At 50.1% G+C, this 20,641-nt stretch overlaps 1 protein-coding gene and 1 long non-coding RNA gene across 4 annotated transcripts in view; one reads left to right on the forward strand and one right to left on the reverse strand.

The window, feature by feature from the left end:
- The window catches only part of Actn1 (actinin alpha 1), a 98,204-nt gene extending 96,906 nt beyond the window's left edge, over window positions 1-1,298 (reverse strand). For 2 of the 3 annotated variants that reach the window (XM_028876129.2, XM_028876128.2), the window contains exon 1: window positions 925-1,293. In XM_028876129.2, coding sequence (XP_028731962.1) covers window positions 925-1,029 — 105 coding nt within the window. In that variant the 5' untranslated portion in view covers window positions 1,030-1,293. Of the gene's footprint in view, window positions 1-924 lie in introns of all 3 variants that reach the window. The other variant, XM_028876130.2, reaches the window with a different exon arrangement.
- Window positions 1,299-1,421: 123 nt separating this feature from the next.
- LOC119089000 lies at window positions 1,422-8,141 on the forward strand. Its single transcript, XR_005092768.1, has 3 exons — window positions 1,422-1,909; window positions 5,162-5,315; window positions 7,816-8,141. It is a non-coding gene; the product is annotated as an uncharacterized LOC119089000 (long non-coding RNA).
- Window positions 8,142-20,641: the final 12,500 nt, after the last annotated feature.

Genomic DNA, 20,641 nt, shown 5'->3' on the forward strand with positions numbered 1-20,641 from the left:
CACTCGGGACCCATCGCCAATTCCCCAGCCCAGACCGGGCAGCAGATCCAGGACCTCGCCTGATGGCGTCTAGGACACAGCTCGTGGCTAAGCAGGGATCCTCAGAGAAGGACCTCAAATATCTTCTGAGACTATCCCTCACCCCGGAGCCCCTCAACTAGAGCCAAGCTACCCCAACTCGCGTTTCACCAGGAAAAGAGCGAGTCGGTGGAGCAGAACGCAGACGCTAGGCTTGCAGCCACCAGCTCACCGAGTTAAGCAATAAAACGGTTCACCGTCCTGACCCCGCCCCCACAGGGCCCTGGGGAGCCCGCGAACGCCCCCCGATTTTTCTCGGCCCCAGCCGCACTCCAGCACGTCCACTTCCAGGTAGATGTCGAGGTGGCCGCCAAACCCTCCGGCACCCGCTCGGACTGACTGTCTGCCGACCCGGCTAGGGGCGCAGAGTCCAGGGCAGCTCGCCCCTACGGTACAGAGCCCCAGGGGCGGCCCAGGAAGCGCGCTGCCACCGCACGCCATATGGAGGCGCCAGGAAGAAGGGGAGGAAGGGGAAAATCGATCCCGAGTAAAGCAGCCATGGAGCCGAAGTCTCAGCCCCAGCCTCTGGAGCACCGCCCCCACGCCCTGCCCACGCCGGCATGGTTTCGGCAGCAGCGGGGTGGCCTAGACCACCCGCCCCGAGGCGACCTGCCCGCCGGCGGGGCCACCTCCCGGAGCTGCGGCTCGCCGTTCGCGGGCTACAGGGCAGGGGTGCTCCCCTCTTCCGCCCGGTGCCTGTAACCCAATACCCCACCTCACAGTGGCCGCGCTGTCCCCGCCTCCGCTCTTGCGCGCCGGGAACTGGTTTCCAGCCGGGAGCCCAGGAGTGCGGCGGGCAGAGGGGATCAGGACCCGGGGATGCGGCGGGTGGGGGTAGCTGCTAACCTTCCTCTGCTGCTTCTCCCAGGCCGGATCCAGGAGCAGGTCCCGGTCCCAGTCCTCTTCGGGCTGCATGTAGTCGTTGGTCTGCTGGGAATCATAATGGTCCATGATGGTGCGCGCGTGCTAGGGGCTGGATTTTTTTTTTTCCTCCACCTTCTCTCCAGGCGACGGCAGCTGCTGCCCGGGCGTGGGGAGGGAGTCGGCAGGGCTGGGCTGGGCTGGGCTGGGCTGGCGGGGCCGGGCTCGCTCCCCTGAGCCCGCTTCCGCCGCGGCTCTGCTAGCGGAGGCTGCTGCTGCGGCTGCGGCTGACGGCGGCGGCTGGAGCTCGCGGACTGCCTTCCTGGGGCGCGCGCTCCGACCTAATCTCCACGCACACTGCGCTCGGTGAACACTCGCGCTGCCGGAGCCGAGGCGGGCGGGGGCGGGGAGAAGGGGCAGAGCCCTCCCGAGGTTCTCCATTGGCCAGGCCGAGTTGCCCAAACTTCCCCCCAGCGCCTCTCATTGGGAATTCCTGGCATCCGTCAGGCCGGTCCCTGTGCATATAGGTGGACTGGGCGGCCCCCTCCGGGCGTGCACGCCACCGCCCACTCCCTGGGTTCCCACTCCCCCGCAGCTCATGTGACACCACCTTAAGCTGAACCGGAGTGGAGCCGGGGGACGCCTCCCGGAGCTCGGGGACCAAACAGCACTGAGCTCAGGAGTCGCGGGAGTCGCCGAGGATTGGCCCGGTTCCCTGGCGGCGGGAAGGCCTGGAACTTGGGCGCACCGGTGTTGCTGCGGTCCCACGAGAGCTCCGAACCCCAGATCTGCGAGGGGAAACCCGAGGCGTATTTCGTTTTCTTTTTCCCGGGGAACCTGGGTCGGGACAAGTCAGTACCCTGGAAAGGGGTGGCGAGGGCCTACAGTAAAAAGGAATTTCCTGATTCCACCGCCGCTGCTCTGGTCCCGCCCCTTGGGACCAGGCTGATCCCTGCCCTGCCGGAGCCAGGTTTGTGACCAGCCAACGGTTCTCAGGCCACTGAGCGTCCCTACCTCGCCAAGGGTCCTTTGGATACTTCTCTAGGGCCGGGGGCACTGGCCAGCTGCGGGCTTCATGGGTGGCCGGCTTCCTAGGCTCCCGGGCGGGCACGTATGCCCGGGTGGACTGACACACTGAAGCTGCCTTCTCGAGGTCAGCGTCCTCTTTCCCATCCACTTCTCCAGCTTCCTTACATCTTCCTGAAAACTAGGAAGGGCCCTGAAATCATCTACCTATACCACGATCCTTCCAAATACATATACCTGACAGATGTGGACACAGGCTCAAAGAGCTGAGCTGGGCGAGAGACTTAGCAGACATGGACTCTTCAAGTCCATTCTTTATCTAACCTTGTGCCTGACAGAATCTTACTGTCCTCAGAGGAGGACGAAACAGCGCGAGAAACAACTAAACTGCTTGGTGCCTGGCGCTACTCTCTGGGCTCAGAGAAGGAGGGTGGAAATTTGTTGGTCCGGTAGCGTTGCATCCTGGGAAGAGGCTGCCGACTTCCTCGTGGTCTCTTGAAGGATGCTGAGTATGAAAAGCAGTAGCAAGTCAGCCTGCAGTTTGGTTGCCCACTCTGATGTGGACAACAGTATTGATATTCATCAGTAGGGCTTAATTTATACAGCCATCCCTTAATATTCAGGGAAGCTGATTCCAGGACCGCTGCAGATACCAAAATCTGCAAATGCTTAAATCTCACAGATATATCATGGCGCCAGATTGATGTGTAACCTACATACATCCACTGTACACTTTAAATCATTCCCAGATAGCAATGCCATGTGACTACTTACACTGTTGAGGAAATCCCAACAGGATAAAGAAGTCTACACGGTCAGCTATCCCCTACCCTTGGGATACTTTTAATCTGTGGTCAGTTCAATCCAAGTTTCTAACTTGTGAAAATGGAGGCCAAGCTGCATTTGTAGGGTGGGGGGTTAATCCAGAGGCTAGTGTAGTCTAACAAGTCACACAGAGATGTTTGCTGACAGGACGAGTTCTAAATTAGAGCACTTGAAAGCCCACAGTGGTCAGAGCGGGAGGAAAAACAGCGTGCCTCTGGTTGGCAGAGGACACAGAGATGCTGGTGTAAGCAGATGTCAGCCGTACACATGTTCATGCCAGTGTTACCACCAGCGCTGGCTCCTCTCTAAGCCCCTGGCCAAGGAAACAACTGTTTCTGAGCTGAAGACAGCAGATTTATGATCTATTTCATAAGCACTTCCAGACTATCGCTCTAAGACCTAACATAGAGGGCGATGATGGTGCTATATCTGTTCATTCACTCCATAAATTTTTTTTTTTCTGAATACCTTCTGTGTGTCGGGAAACATGCTAGACATCATGTATATAATAAAGATGGGGGGAAAAATCCACAATCCCTTCCCTACACAGCCCATCAGAGACAGACTTGGAAACAAAGATGTGACTAAATGAGACAGAAGCAAGGGGGAGGTCTGATGAGGTTCTGCAGAACCTCGGGGAACACAGAGCCCCATGGGGAAGAAGGCTCCAGGTAGAAATTGAGTAAGCTTTAAGGAATAAGAGTGGGATGAATGCGGGAGATTATTCCAGGGAGAGGGACCAGGGAAGCCAGCACAAAGGGGCAGGAGACACCATGACATACAGCTGGATGTCTACCATTTCAGGGTACCTAGACAAGCTATAAGGGGAGTCGGGGCTGGAGAGGAGCCCCCAGTGTGCCCTGTGAAGAAGTCGGAGGGAAATGGCTGGCTGCACACTGCAAGACCAGTTGCGGAAATCCAGGACAAAATAGGAAAGATATGGATAGATGCAATACTCGGAACTGCAAAACTGGAAGGCACAGGAGTTTGGATATAAAGAGGAGAGAGAACAGACCACAACCTGTGACAAATATTTAAATTCCATCTAACAGAAAATAAATCAAAGCCCAGAGAGAGGTAGAACCTTGTCCAAGTCACATATGATACCTAGATGCATGCCTTTTATCTAGTAACTTTCAACCCTAGTTTTTTGTTTTGGTTTGTTTTTTTTGAGACAGGGTTTCTCTATGTAGCTCTGGCTGTCCTGGAACTCACTTTGTAGACCAGGCTGGCCTCAAACTCATAGAGATCCTCCTGCCTCTGCTCTACAACCGAGGACACCACTACAACCTGGCTGTAACAACCCATTCCTAAGCTGGTGTCCCTGGGACCCCCATGTTTCTGTCCCAAGAAGTTCCTGCCACCCCTCAATCTTTCTCTCCTTTATGTTTTCAGTCCTCTCCTCCAAATTGGATCCATCCTTCAGACTACACATAACTCAAGTTTCTATTTTGAAGAAATCTTCCTTTGACTGTAGCCTCCCCCGTCCATCGCCACTGCTTCTTTCTTCTGTGTTCATGATCTTCATTCATTCACCACTTAATGGCTCTTAAGCTCACAGCTATGGCTGCTCCACTGAAAGCCCAGACAAATGAATTGTCAGCTATGGGATCCAGAGAACGATGTTTTAGGCCTTGTACCCAGGCTTTTCTGGTATCTGATGTGACCCATTTCCCTCACCTTGAAAACCTATCCCCCCCTGTACTTCCATGGTATGGGGAAACTCCAAGCTCTCTGCTTCCCCTCTGCCTGGCTGTTTGTAACATCCACCTTTTAAATCAGAGCATAACTCTTTATAAAGTACATTAATCAAGTGTATCGATCCATGTGTCTATATCCCTGTCAGCCAAGTGAAGACACAAGGCGTTCCCAGAACCCAGTCCAGCTCAGATCCCCAAGCCAGCCATTCTTACCATTGTCTCACTATATAGCCCTGGCTGGCCTAGCACTCACTATGTAGACCAGGCTGACCCAGCACTCACTATGTAGACCAGGCTGGCCCTGAACTCAACAGGATCAGCATGCTTCTGTCTCCAAGAGCTGAAAATAAAGGCATTCACCACCATGCCTGGCTTAGCTATGTTATTGTCTCATTTTGAGATACTGTTTCCTATAGCCCAGGCTGGTCTCTAATTTCCTATGTAGCTGAGGATGACCCTGAACTTCTTTATACCATGCCTGATATATGCACTACTGGGAACTGAACCCAGGGCTTTATGAATGTTCGGCTACATTCTATCAAACGAGGTGCATCCCCAGCCCTGTGCCATGAGAGTGTGTGTGTGTGTGTGTGTGTGTGTGTGTGTGTGTGTGTGTTGTATTTTTCCATAAGAGTGTATCCTGAGTAATTGTTCTGTTATCCTGTCCATAGGTATCTTCACTGCGTGCTGGTTGGAACTACCATGACAAAAGCCACCATGAACATTTCGGGGTGTGTTTTTGATGAACGCATGCATTCATTTCTCTTGAATGTATACTTCCAAGCATAACTGCCCGGTCTCAGGGTTGGCATATGTGTCTCTTTAGTAAGTATTGTCAAACAGTTTTTCAAATTGGCCATAACAACTTACTCTCTAGCAGCAGGAGATGAGGATTTCAGTTGCTGCACATCCTCCGACCACCTGGTATTGTTTAAAGAAAAAAAAAAGCCATTATGGTGGGTAAACAATAGGTTCTTTTTTGGTAAGTCTTTTCGTGTGCTATTGATCATCTGAATGAAAAATAACTCCTATTCCCGCCATCACGGATTCTAGTAGTAATTCATGCTCTATTTGCCATTTACTTGCATATCTCACTAATTCCCCAAGTTTCATTCATTCATTCATTCATTCATCCATTCACCAGGTATTTATCTATGCCTGACACTGTGCTGGAGGTAGAGAGTGAGGAAAGGGGCTGGGTGTGGCAGGCTTTCTTTTGGGCCACCAGCCAGCTCCCCAATCATGACACGGGGACTTATTATTAGTTATGAATACTCGGCCTTATCTTCTCTTTGTCCCACTGGCTCTTAACTTCACTTAACCTGTTTCTTTTCATCTACTTTTTGCCTCGGGGCTTTTACCTTTCTTTCTGTGTTGTCCTACTTTCCTGTTCCTCTGTGGCTGGCTGGTGTCTCCCTCTCTTCCCCCTCATTCTCCCCTCTCTCTTGAGCCTGATTCCTCCTCCTACTTATTCTCTCTGCCTAGCTATTGGCCATTCAGCTTTTTCTTAGACCAATCAGGTGCCTTAGCCACGCACAGCAGCGCCTCTTTACATCGTTAAGCAAAGTTTAAACTAACACACCTTTCCATAGTTAAAGTAATAGTCCACGACAGCTGGGGAGGTGTTTCGTTCCATAAAGTGCTGTGTGAGCAGGAGGACTTGGTCCTCAGCACCTGCATAAAAGCTGGGCACAGTAGCACATGCCTGTAATCCCAGCACTGGGAAGACAGAGACAGGAGGATTCCAGGTACTCTCGGGCCGGCCAGTCTAACTGAATTGGCAGGCTTCAGATTCAGGAAGTGAGCTTGTCTCAGAAAGTAAGTTGTAGAGTGAGGAAAATGCTTGACATCAACCTCTGGCCTATAAACACACACACACACACACACACACACACACACACACACACACACGAGTGTAGAAGCTGGGTGTGATGACACAAATCTATAATCCCAGCACTTGCAAAACAAAGACAAGATCTTGAGTTCAAGACTTGACTTAGCACCATAGCAACTGCTGTCTCAGATATAAAAATAAGGTGCAAAGCCGGCTATGGTGGAGCACACCTTCAATCCCAGCACTTGGGAAGCAGAGGCTGGCCGATCTCTGTGAGTTGGAGGCCAGCCTGGGCTACATGGTGAGTTCCAAGACAGCTAGGGCTGTTACACAGAGAAATCCTGTCTCAAAAATAAATAGATAGATAGATAGATAGATAAATGGCTTGGGTAGAATTGAGAAGCTGAATAAAGTCTATTTTATATGACATTTCAATTGACTTTGGTTTTATTTCTTGTTTTTTGAGGGGGGGGTTGTTTTGATTTGTTTTTGAGACAAGATCTCAATATAGAACCCTAGCCAGCCTAGAACTTGCTATATATACGAGGCTAACCTTGAACTCACAGAAAGCCATGTGGCCTGTGCCTCCTGAGTGCTGGGATTAAAGTGCCTTCATCCCTCAGCTGACATTTCAAATGAAAGTTTAAAGGAAAAAGTTAATATGTACACATACACACACACACACACACACACAAACAACTGGGCACAATGACACATACCCATAGTCTAACTATAGTAGAAATAGAGACCAGAGAATCTGTGACGCAAAGCTAAACCAACAGGACAGAACAGAATCCTGGGCTGGAGGTGTAGCTCAGTGGTGGAGGCATGCTTAGCACGTTTGGAGCCCTGGGTTCGAGCCCCATCACTCCCAGGAGTTCTGTGTGCAGAGGAAATGGAGTGAGGTGAGATGGTGAATGCAGGACAGAGGGGAAGAGTAACCTGAGGGACCACACCGACTCCTCCCAGAAGCTCAGCTGTTTCGGTCCCTTTGCATCCTTTGGATTACTCTGGTTGTAAAAACAAAGGAACCCAGGGGTGTGGGAAGAGTCTTCACCATTATACACGCTGGTGGGTGGGGACTGAAACTGGAGAAATTTGCTCAGGTGGTGGACAGGAAGAGAATACTGGAGTTGCTTCTCCACTAGGTGAGCCTTTTCACCGTGGAGCTGCTCAAGAAAGATGCCTCCACCTCCCACTTTGCCGCAGCCTCCTCCCTCGCCCACGCTCAGGAGAGAGCTACTTCAGTGAGTCACTGAGAGCCACAGGGGCCCCGTTGTCGAGGGAGCCTTGCTCTAGGTAGAGGAGCAAACCTCCCTGGGAAAGCAGGGGCCATGGAGATGCCTGAGAATTCTGGGAATGTACAGCACGCACCCAGTCCATGCCAGTCACACAGCAGCTACTTACAGACAGGCACAGTCTAAGAGAAATGGAAACGGACTCCTGTTTGTCAAAGCAACAAATCAGTGTTTTCTTTTTCTTTTCTGGCAGGGCTGAAGATTGAACCTAGGCCTTCATGAATGTTAGGCAAGCACTCTTCCCCTGATCTACAGCCCTGGCCCGTGGACAGACATATGAAGACACAAAGACAGAATGCCAGCCCAGGGCCTGGTAGACAACAGGCCTCTACAACAGTCATTCACTCTCCTTGCCCTACTAGGAGGTGTTAGCCCTGCAGAGCCCTGTACGGAAACACAGACAAGTAGGTTCTATAAGATACTGGAAACTGCCAGGTGATGGTGACCTACACCTTTAATCCCAGCAGAGGCAGGTGGATCTCTGAGTTCAAGGCCAGCCTAGTCCCCGCAGCAAGTTCCAGGACAACCAGGGCTACAGAGAGAAACTATCTGGGACCTCCCTCCTCAAAAAAAAAAAGATTCTGGAAACTTTTTCACTGTGAGATCCCTAGTGCAGCAGTCCAGGGATTTCCTCCTTTGTATCCTGGCTCTCTCCCTTTACAGGGTGAGAGTCATGGATTCCTAAGGGCACAGAGGCACCGTGGTCATTTGAAGACAGAATTGAGTTCATATCCTTAATCTGAACCTCCAAACTTTGCTTGTTTGGTTATTTTTATTTACTTATTTTGTTTTGTTATTTTTTAAGAGCCCAGGCTGGTCTTGAACTCTACATAGCTAAAGATGACCTGAGCTCTGGTCCTCTTTCTTTCTCCTCCCAAGTGCCAGAAAAAATGTCTACTTTTTTTTTATTTATTGATATTACGTGTATTGGTGTTTTGTCTGCATGTAATTCTGTTCACCACATGTCCACCTGGTGTCCGAGGAGGCAGAAAAAGGCAATGGATTCCTCCTGGGACTAGAGTTACAGAAGGCCATGAGCTGCCATGTGGGTGCTGGTAATTGAATCCAGGTCCTCTAGAAGAGTAGTCGGTGCTCTTAGCCTCTGAACCATCTCTCCAGCCCCCCAGGTGCTGGGATTCCAGGCATGCATCACCATGCCCAGTGAAATTCAAAATGTGAAATGTTCCCTGAATCAAAACTTTTAGCGTGCCAACATAACACCACGGTGGAAAATTCCACACCTCCCCTCACGTGCTAGATTGCAGCCAGCATGCAGATGTACTAAAAATATTGTGTAAAATTACCTTTAGGCTGCATACTTGCAACAGAAATTAATTTTGCATGAAGACTTTCTACTCCATTCCTGAGATAGCACATTATGTATATGCAAATACTCCCAAATCAGGGGTGGGGGCCCTGAAATGTGAAACACGTCTAGGCCTAAACACTTTGAATAGAGGAAATTCTACTTTAAGCCATAGAAGGCTGGAAGGAGGCAGGAAAAACTCGCCATGCCTCCTAGTTAGCCTCAGCTCTCAACCCAGAGTTATCTGAAGAGTCTCAACGTGGGAACCACATCAATCAGGCTGGCTTGTGGGCATCTCTGTGGGGCATTTCTTAATTGCTAATTGATGCAAGAGGGCCCAGCCCTCTGTGGGGAGTATCATCCCTAGCCAGGGAGGGTGGGCTGTGTAAGAAAGCCAGCTGAACAGAAGCCAGGGAGAGCAAGCCAGTAAGCAGTATTCTTCGGTGGTCTCTGCTTCAGTGCCTGCCTCCAGGTTCCTGCCCTGACTTCCTTTCCTGATAAACTGTTACCTGGAGGTGGAAGATTAAATAAACCCTTTCTTCCCAGACTTGGTTTTTAATCATGGTGTTTATCATGGTAACACACAGCGACACTGTGGATTCTTGGGTTTCTAAGTCAGAAAGGCAGAAACTTTGTCCTCAGACCCAGTAACAAACTCTTACAGCTGACACATCATTCTCTGCTTTATTTGTCCACATTTTCCACCTCCTGTGGTCCTATAAGGCATTTGCTGTAGGAAATATGGCTTTAGTAAAATTCCATGTCCTCTGCCTCAGTTTCCCTATCAAACCTGAGACAGGCCCTGGGAAGCCAGTCCTTTGTCGTGGTCCACACAAGCAGTTCCTCAGTCCTTGAGCCTTCCGGGAAGGTGATGCTGGAGACACTGAGTGGGTTGTGTCCCTTGAGTGCCCCAGTCAACAGCTCTGAGGCCTCGTCTTCTGCTTAGCTGGGACTGTTTCCTGAGAGCCATTCCTCACTCCCACCACAGACTGCAGGGTGTGGGGGACAGTGGGCACATTGCCCTTACAGGATCTCTAAGAAAAGACTGGCCTGGCGCAGGCAAAAGAGTTTCTTTGCTTTCCACGCTGCCCAGCTCTCTGGTCTCGGGACAGAACAGCTGGCTTTCTGGTACCCTGTTTTCCTCAATGAGCACGCTTCCATCTCTCTCCCAACTTCCTGGGCTTAAAAGCTATCTCCAGCTCCAGCGGCAACTCTGAGGTCAGCTCTGAGAACAAAGATAGCCATGCTTGACAGCTGCCCTGCCTAGGCCTGCTAAGAAAAGCTGGCAAGACCTCCCAGATATCTCTAGTTCCCAGCAAATACCAGCAGGCAAACGCCCAAAGTACAGCTGGGAATTCCTGGTGAGTAATCCCCTCCCCAACCAGGGTGCTGGCGGGCAGATTCCTGGGGCTGGGGGAGGCAGAGGCAGGAGTGTTTGCTCTCAGCCCCAGAGGCGGACCAGGTCACTTCCTGGCTTGCCTGGGAGGGGTCGGTTCTTCCTAGGTGGGAGGCAGGAAAGGTCAGGACTAGAGATCAGCTGCGTAAACCCAGGCTTTACTCAGAGCGGCAGGACTGGCCAGGTGATCTTTAAGCTCCTGACCCTTTTCTTGGTATCTTCTCAGACTCCTCCCTCGAGTGTCAAGGACAAAGAAAGGTTAGACTCTTTCCAAAGTGTTTGGCCACCTTGAGTAGTAAGTAAGTTTCTTTATAAAGATACAAGTGTTCACAAACCCATTAGTTTTTGTTTGAATGTTTGAATCAGTTACTTTTGTTAGCATACAAAGTGACGGGTTAACACTGTAACACTGTAACATCGCATATATCGCCACACTTTGTTATTTTTCTCACTTCCTCTCTTCTGTTTCTTCTTTTTCTTTTCCCTGTTCTTTTTCTCTCTCCTTCCTTTCCCCTTCCTCTCTTTTCTCTTTTCATCCTTCCCTTTCCCTTTCCCCTTCTTTTCCTTTTTTTTTGAAACAAAGTCTCATTCTGTAGTCCAAGCTAGACTGTGGATCAAACTAGCCTCAAACACACAGCAATCCTCCTGCTTCAGTTTCCTCCATTCAGGGGGTTACAAGCTGCCATGCCCAGTTTTTAAAATATGTTTCCGGTATGCACAAACATAAAACAGGGTGCAAACTCTAGGTTTTTCTGTTTAGGGGTAACAATAAAATCAAAACAAATTCTGTTTAAAAGAAGCTATAAAGCCAGCGTGGTTCAAATGAGCCACGTTCATTTAAAAGTGACAGTTGCTATTTGCTGAAACTAAATTACTACGCTCTGCTTGATTCAGGTCTAGCTGGGCTGGAGCAGGTGCGTCCTTAGCACCTGGGATGTCTGTCTTACCAACAGCCAGAAGATGATGACTCAGGGCTCCTGCTACTTTCTCAGTCTGAATGGCTGCCATCGGGTGTCTTCTAACCTTCCCTTGGTGGGAACACACTATAATGCATGAAGTTCCCCTCTGCTGTTTTCTCATTAACACTCAACAATTAGTGTTTAAAACAAAAACTTGAGCAGCTCCTTAATTTTCAGGGCCTCGTCTGTAACCGCAGGAGCCTGGCCTTCATCTCAGCTACTTCACCGGGTAGTTGTACACACCCATTCCTTCATTTAGCCATTGTTTATAAAGTACCCACTGTGTGTTGGACACTGTCCTAGGTAGAAAGATACAGCAGCGACCAGAGTGGACAGAAATCTCTGTCCTGTGGAGCTTGCATTTCAGTGGGAGAGGCTGATAAAATAAAAATTTGTCTCAAGGGGGAAAAAAAAGCCAGAAGGGAATCCAGAAGAAAGGATAGGAGAGAAGACACTAACTTCTTAAAAGTAGGTTCCAATCAGAGAGATGGCTCAGTGTTGAAGAGCACTTGCTGCACAGATATAAGGGTCTGAGTTCAAATCCCCAAGTAAAAAAGCCCATGGCTTGGGGGCTAGAGAGATGGCTCAGCAGTTAGGAGCGTTGACTATTCTTCCAGAGGACCCAGGTTCAATTCCAACACCACCCACTAATTGCAGCTCACAACTACCTGTAACTCCAAGATCTGACACCCGCACACAGACATACATGCAGGCAAAAAAAAACCACCAATGCAAATGAATAAATGCCATCCTCCTGCTTCAGTTCCCTCAGTGCGTGAGCTGCCATACCCAATTTTTAAAATATCCTCTTGATATGCACAAACATAAAACTAGGTATAAACGCTTTAGGTTTTTCCCTTTGGCATTATTTTTTCCCTTAGCACCCATGGCAGTGTGTGTGCCTGTAACCCCAGCGATGAGGGGCGAGAGAGGAGGATCATCGGAGCTTGCTGTTTGCCAGACCTAGCTCCAGGTTCAGGGAGAGACCCTGTCTCAAAGGAACAAGGCAAGGAGCAATCGAGCAGGATATCCGTATCCTCCTGTGGCACCAGTGCATGCACGTGTGTATATGGCACACACAAACACGCCCATGCTCACACACCACAGGCACAGACACATTCACGTACAAAACGGCAAACTTAAGAGTGTTGAAGGGAGTCTTGTTGAAGGGTGGCATTCAAGACCAAAATGAGAGGAAGAAACAAGAGCATTCTACAAACAGCCAGGAAGCCAGGCGGCTTGAGAGGGACAGCGCCGAGACCCACAGAAGCACACAGTAAAAACGCAGGGACAATAAGTCTCTGTTGTTCGGCTGCTTGGCAACCACTTCTGCTCCCGGCAACTGTGCCTCTATATTCCTCTGGGAAAGCACCGCCCCTGTGCTACAGGTAGAGTTGACCCCGCCCCTTACAAGCCTAACCAACCAGGCATAATAGTTGATTTAGGAGTGATCACGACACCCAACCAGAATGAAGGACGAGTGAGAAGCTGCCTTCCCCTGAGATCCCAGCAGTAAGGATCGACCTACAGCAGTCAGGTGTCTCGTGTGAGCTGAGGGGGGGAGGGAAGAGGGGACACCTAAGAAAATAAAATAAATAAATAAATAAAGTTCCAGGCACCAGAACTCCTGGAACTGGAGTTAAGGATGGTTGTGAGCCACCATGTGGGTGCTGAGAACTGAACCACAGTCCCTAGCAGCAGGTGCTCTGTTAGCCTTCTGGCCCGTATTGAGGACCCGCCCAGCGTCCTGACGTCATCTTACGTAAAGTCTCCTTTAAGAGAAAACCCCTCCCCCTTCTCTCTCTCCGGTCCTCTTTTCCTCTCTCTCCTTCCATGAAGGCTGCACGTACCTCCGCTTTTTCTCTTTCTTTCTCTCTCTTTCCCTCTCCCTCCCTCCCCCTCTCTTTCTCTCTCTTCCCTCTCCCCTCCTTCTTTAATAATAAAACTTTCCACAGGGATGCCTTGTCTACGTGGTGCAACTTTCATGCGTGTGCATGGCGTGGCTGTCTTTTCACGTTGGCTCAAATCGGCCAAGGCCACCGCGTGCCATTTTACAACACTTAACCTTAGCCATCTCTCCAGCCCACCATCTCTATTGTTAAAATTTTTGTTGGGACATAATGGATGTCACACAACCCAGGCAGGCCTCAAGGGCTCTGTGTATCTGAGGATGATCTTGACTCTCTGATCCTCCTGTCTCCACCTCCAAGGGTTGGGATTCTAGATGCGTGCAACCACCCCTGGTTTATCCTGCTATCTCGAGCCCTTGAATTCAAGTTTTACCTACTTGAAGGTATCTCACTTGCATGCAGCAAAGCAGCCGCTCCCTGCGTAAGGCAATGGCTCGTGGTCCTTGCTGCATGATAAGGTACTGCAAAAGTTGTCAGCCTCAAAGGAGAAGAAGTCCGGCGCTGCTGAGGAGCAGAGCTGGGGAGCCCTAAGCTGTGGCTCAGGGTCTCTTTGGTGACTTCAGACTTAAGCCTGAAGGGTGTGCTGTCACAACGGTACCCCACCGTGGCTTGCTCCTTGCCACCCTGGCTGTCTGTAAATTAAATGTCCTTGTGACAACGGTACTGGGGGACGCAAGAGAGAGCAAGTTCATCACCATTTTTGACCTCGTCTCTGAAGTATCGCGTGGTCGCCTCCACTTGTTTCTGCTCACCTCCAGTCATGAATCCATGGCCCAGCATTTCCAGGCTCCTTACATTGTCCCATTTTTACAAACAAGAAAGTTCCAGATTCTCTGGAGATGGCAGGGATGCCTGTGGTCACGCAGGTGCTGAGGTGCAGAATGTTGGCTCTTCCTTTCTCTGCTCCTGAGCCATTGTTCAGTGCTGTGTGTTGAGAGGCTGTGACCTTCTTGAGGGCCTGGCTCCCTTCATGGATGGCCGTCTTTCACAGAGCATGTGGGAAGTGCAATGAATGGTTAATGTCCATTTTCTTTTTTGTTTCCTTTTTTTCTTTTGGTTTTTTGAGACAGGGTTTCTCTGTGTAGTTTTGATGCCTGTCCTGGATCTTGCTCTGTAGCCCAGGCTGGCCTCGAACTCACAGAGATCTGCTTGGCTCTGCCACCCGAGTGTTGGGATTAAAGATGTGTACCACCACCACCTGGCTTGTTTCCTTTTTTAAAAAAATAATTATTTAACTTTCTTTTATGTGCATTGGTGTGAAGGTGTCAGATCTCCTGGAACTGGAGTTACAGACAGTTGTGAGCTGCCATGCGAGTGCTGAGAATTGAACCCAGGTCCTCTGGAAGAGCAGCCAGTGCTCCTAATCCCTGAGTCATCTCTCCAGCCCCTAATGTCCATTTTCTGAAGAAGAAGAAGAAGAAGGAGAAGGAGAAGGAGAAGGAGAAGGAGAAGGAGAAGGAGAAGGAGAAGAGGAAGAAGCAAGACCACAGAAAGATGTGACCAAAGTCTACCTCCAAACGTCACATCCTAGCGCCCTGCCTGACAGTAGAGGATGATGGAGCAAGTGTTCCGAAAGCACATGCTAGAATACACGAGGTGTGCATCTCCAGCCTCTGGGCGAACTTGGGCAGTTCTTTCTACAGCTAAGGACGGAGCAGTGCTAGGTGGGATTATGAGATGACTCCAGATGGAGAAAGGCATCCTTGGCCTGCCTGGCTCAGCCACACAGGACTCAGAACCCTGCCCCCTCCCCACTAGGCACACTGCTTGCCCTGGTAGGGAGGACCTCTGCCTAGCTACTAAGAGCCACTTCCTGTGACTGGCCCTCATATATTGACTGGGGTATCACCCTGAGCCCTACCTCTCATAAAAGGATGTTAAAATTAGGTAGGGTGACATGCTTTATTATACCAGCACTCAAGAGGCTGAGGCAAAAGGATTGCAAGTTTCATGGCCAGCCTAGTCTACTTATGAGTTGCAGGACAGAATGGGCAACGTAGAGAGACCCTGTCAGGGAGGGAGGAAGGGAGGGAGGGAGGGATGGAGGGAGGGAGGGAGGGAGGGATGGAGGGAGGGAGGTAAGATGATCAGCACCTCAAGCCTTTCCTCGCCTGTATTCAAGCTAAATTTGAACTGCCACCCTTGCTGGGGCCCAGAGGCCATTAACTCTGCCTTAACCCATCTGGGCTTTCTTGCAGACCTCAGCCAGCCGAAACGTGTTTGGATCAAAGACAAACTTCATCAGCTCATGTCCGCCTCCAGCCTTCACTATGCACATGAGGCAACCGCAGCCGCAGGTTGGCCTCTGTGGGCACCATTGTCACAGCTGTTGTTACAGACACAAGTGCTAGGCAGGATAATAACTCGGGAATAAATGGTCCTTTAACCAGAGGCCCCGAGAACTCTGGGAACATTACCTCATGCCCACCTGACACACTCCCACATACCTTTTTTCCAAGTCCCTCTGACGTGTTGGAAAGGCCTCCACCATCCCAGTAACTCCATCTTGGCACAGCTTCCCACTCTGTTTATGGGCTTTTTTTGAAGGGCTGCTTTGAGGAAAGAGAGACCTTGAGGAGGCCTTCCTAGCCCCCACCACGCCCAGCTCCTCCACAGCTGCCTTCCTATGCTTGAACGGAGAAAGGATTGCTGACAGTGTGTGTTGAAGTGTTTTCAAATGCCAAGAATGGAAACCGGTGGATACGTGTCATTTTGTAGCTGGCATGTGGCATGCTGAAATTGTTAGTACCCTCATAGTCAGTGTGCCCAATTTATAGGTTACCTGCAAATACAAGCTGTTCTTACAACATTTTATATTCTAGACCTGGTTGCTGAGTACTGTTGCTCATTCCTTTCAGGCTTTCTCTCTTTCTTCTTCTTTCTTTTCTTTCTGCCATATAAGAATCAAGATGCTGGCCCAGCAGAACCCAGTTCCTGCCGAGACACAAATAACTCGTTCCTCCTCCAATGAGCTTCTGGGAACCATAGCAGATCAAAATGTGTGGGCCCTCAAAGCACTGATCCTCTCTTGTTTTGGAAATAAACCTGCGGGCAGGCATGGATTATGCAGAATGCAAAAGGAAGTACAAAGAGGTTTGTTGAGAGAGCAGAGCCTTCTGTCCAAAGTGATTGACAGCAAAGTGAAATAATGCGGGGTCTGAGATATTTGCAACTGCATAAGGAAGAAGTGACAGTGGGACCAGGGACACAGTCAGTGTCTGTTTCAGTCACTGTGAACATCTGTTGGCCAGTTCCCTGGAAAAAGGCATTATCATAAACTGGGTTGACTGCGGATGAGGGCTGGTGAGGGAGTGTCTGGCTGCACAGGTGAGTTGAACAGACTCAGACATGGGGAGGAAGGAGGGAGAGAATCAGGGGAGAGGGCCTGCTGTTGGAGGGTAGTGGATGCCTGAGTGGATGCCCATGGTCCATGTCAGGAGAGCAAGTTCTGATCCAGAGCCAAGTGGGGAAGTTCTTGAACACAGAAAAAAAAAAAAATCCAGTGTTCTCTGGTTCCTCAGGGACAGAGGCTGACCCTAAGCCTAGGAGTAGCCCCCTACCCAGGTTCAGGCTCTCTAGGAGGACCCCGTGGTTGAGGAAGGATCATTGGTGGGGGCCCCAGTGTGAAACTGCAGAACTTAATTAAGCTTGCTTCAAGTCCTTGCTCCAGCAGTAACACTGACCATGATACATGATGGACCATCTTCCAGGGTAGCTCCATGGTGCAGTCACTGGTGGCTCTGACTCGGAAACATGCTTTCATCTATAAATAGGGGATGTTGCAAGGTGTGTGTGTGTGTGTGTGTGTGTGTGTGTGTGTGTGTGTGTGTGTGTGTGTTAGGAAGAAACCTCTCTACCATGGGGAGAGTGAAGCTTTCTGTTCTATTCCAGCCTTCAGCAACTGGACAAGGTCCGTTCACAATGGGGAGCACACTCGGTTTTACTCACTCTAATAGTTCAAATGTGGTCTCGTCCAATAAAATGCCCTCACTGACAAGCAAGAATAATGTTGCCCAAACTGCTGGCCACCTCTATACCTCTGTACAGCTGACCGGTAAAATTAACCATGACACAAGGTTACTTCAAGCATAAACCAAATGCAATCCCAAGCACGGGATGAACTGCACAGATGAAAGCCAGGTAGGGAAATCACAGTGGAGTTTGTTGTTGACCTGAAATTCTTGAGCTGAGGAAGGGGCAGCCATGGAGGAAAAGGGAAAGGGAGGGACCACTGATCCAAAGGCCTGAGATCACAGCCAGGACTAGAGCATCCATCCATGTAGCTTTGTGCTTGAGAGACTGCCAGACAGGCCAAAATGGACTCTCACATACTCGGTTTCTCTGTTTCTCTGTCTCTGTCTATCTCTCTTTTGTTTGTTTGCTTGTTTGTTTGTTCGTTTGTTTTGTGAGACAGGGTTTCTCTGTGTAATAGCCCTGGCTGTCCTGGAACTTGCTCTGTAGACCAGGCTGGCCTCAAACTCACAGAGATCCATCTGCCCCTGCCTCCCAAGTACTGGGATTAAAGGTATACACCACCAGTAGCCAGCTTTCTCTCTCTCATTTTAGAATGAATTAGATGAGAATTCAGCATCTTTTGACTTTTCGAGACAGGGTTTCTCTGTATAGCGTTGGAGCCTGCCCTGGAACTTGCTCTGTAGACCACGATGGCCTTGAACTCACAGAGATCCACCTGCTTCTGCCTCCCAAGTGCTAGGTTTAAAGGCATGCAGCATCACCACCTAGCAAGGATTCAGAATCTTATTGGGGCTGGAGATGCAGCTCAGCGATGGAGCATTTGCCTAGCACATGAAGGATTGTTCCCCGGACCACTTTCCCTGGCCTAGGACTCACTGATTAGTCCTGGCCAGCAATGCCCAGGTATCTGCCTGTCTTCACTTCCCTGTATGAGGATTACAGGCTTATACCACTGTTGCTGGAGAGCTTCTCTCCAGGTTCCACCAAGTCCCGCAGTCCCACAATCCACTTATAAAATAATCACTCAGACGCTTATATTACTTACAAACTGTATGGCCGTGGCAGGCTTCTTGCTAACTGTTCTTATATCTTAAATTAACCCATTTTTATAAATCTATACCTTGCCACGTGGCTGGTGGCTTACCGGCGTCTTTACATGCTGCTTATCCTGGCGGTGGCTGCAGTGTCTCTCCCTTCTTCTTCCTGTTTCCCCAATTCTCCTCTCTCCTTGTCCCACCTATACTTCCTGTCTGGTCACTGGCCATCAGTGTTTTATTTATATAGAGCGATATCCACAGCACACCACTACACTCAGCTCTTTTTTTTTTTTTTAACATGGGTTCTGGAAATCTAACCCAATTCTTCATGTTCACACACTAACCGCTTTACCAACTGAGCCCAGCTCTGCTCTTCTCTATGCTAAATTTACCTTTTGGTCTTGAGGAAAAACATCATACCTGGGCCTAAGCACATCCCACAGATAGACTGTGTGGGCTGGACCCCAGGGGCTACTGTGTATCTCTGTATTTTCTAACTTGCTGCTTCTAGTCTGCCTGGGCCAGTCAGCAGACAATGAGGCTTGCTAGGAGAGATGGGCTGAGGGTTTTTTGCCTTTGGGTTCAAATTGGAGCCATAGAAGCCAGTGACAAGGAGGCAGATCGAGGTTCAGGCTGGGCAGACATTCCTCACCACCCCAGAAACAGTTTTTCTGTCGCTGCCTTCATGGCCAGCTCAGAACCACTCAAGATCACCAAACTTGTGCAAGCGTATAGAGAGCGTGCCTCGTTGTGCCAAGATGGATGACTTACTCACTGTGGCAAATGCCCTCAGCTCTCCCCTGTTTCCAAAATTCAAGCCGTTTCTAAGAATTCTTGTCGGGCCACCGCTGGCCAGCAAGTCCGTGGCCTCCCCGACCACCATGCTTCACTGTGGTGACAGACACCATGAAAGGCTGTTAATGCCCTATATGTCCTGCTTGTTCCTGATGGCAGACAGACTCTCACATCTGCAGTGAGTGTCTGAAAGACTGTATTCATTATTCATTCCCAGCTCTGAGAGTCTGTCTATCTGCACGGGATAAGGATGAGATCAGACAGCCTGAGTTCCACTCCCGGCTTCCTCATTCCACAGGGATATGATTCTCCGGACCTCAGTTTCCCCCATTGTTATGTCAGGGTTTTGTGGGCTCCTGTCTGTAAAGCCCTGAGCACAGACCCTCATCTCCGCCACATACGCTGTAAACCCTGATGTCCTGTTCTCACTGTGCTCCTTGGAGTCAACCCGGTGGCTGCATCGGTACTAGGCTGATTGTTTTGGGATATTCAGATGTCATTACGAAAGCAGCCCCCAAGTCTGTGGCCACAGCTGGCCCAGAGGCTTGCTGACATCTGTTCCCATCCAGGTGCTTGGTTCCAATCCACCCTCACCCCCCACCCACCCAGCTCAGCTGGGCCTGAAATCAGAAGCCCAGCAAAACGCTTGCTTTGGAACAAAGGAGGGACAGAGATGTGTTTCCGGAGGTGTTTGTCATCTCAGAGCATGGAGTCATCTGTTTCTCCTAAGGAGTGTGGAGTGGAACTCACTTGCTGGAACTCTCTGGGATAGCTCATTACCTGTCCCGCGGAAGCTCTTGTGGGTCAGGACCAAACCCCAGCACAGCCATGCTACACTGTGAATGTGAACTTGAATGCACTGGAGTTTTCAAGAATAAGACCTTAGACCTTTGCAAAGGCAGGCCTCCTCTCTTTCACAGCTGTGTGTGTATGTGGTGGTGGGGCAGGTCTTCAGGGGAGCAGCTCTCCAGATTGGCTCTCAAAAAGACCACAGGTGAAGGCACTGCTAACGACCTAAAGGTTATTTTGTGTGTTTTCTCTCCCATTGTACCAGCTCTTGAAATGTTGCCCCTGCACCCCCCCCAACCCCCCAGTCTCAAACTCCTAGACTCCTGCTTGTCGTCATTAGGTACCAGTGGCTCAGCGGCTTCACCACATCACTTCCTGTCTGAGTTCCAAGACGTTGCTTTTCTCAGTAGGCTACCAGCTCATCTGAGAGCTCATCTCAGACAAACCCAGTATAGGCCAGTAGGAACCAGGAAAAGGTGTTCTTCTATAGGCTACCTTGCTTTCTTTCTCTCTCTCTCTCTCTGTCTCTCTCTCTCTCTCTCTCTCTCTCCCTCCCTCCCTCTCCTCTCCCCCACCTTCCTTTCTCTCTCTCCCTGTTGAGGATTCGGTCATGGTTTTCTGCCAACATTGCTACCTTTACTTACAAAACACAAAGGCCCTCACAGCTCACTTTTCTTTTTATTGCTGTCCGGGCAAGGGCGAGGTGAGATGCCAGCGCCCTGAATGCTGACATTCCTAAATGTTTCTTTTGCACTCTCGGCCAGATCATGATGGGGTAAGAAGACTCTCACCCGCTAGGCCCCAGCAGTCCAGTTGATGGGGGGAGGGGGCGGGGAGTGGCTGGGGAAGGTG

This window comes from Peromyscus leucopus, chromosome 14 (genome assembly GCF_004664715.2).
Source record: "Peromyscus leucopus breed LL Stock chromosome 14, UCI_PerLeu_2.1, whole genome shotgun sequence".
Lineage (NCBI taxonomy): Eukaryota > Metazoa > Chordata > Mammalia > Rodentia > Cricetidae > Peromyscus > Peromyscus leucopus.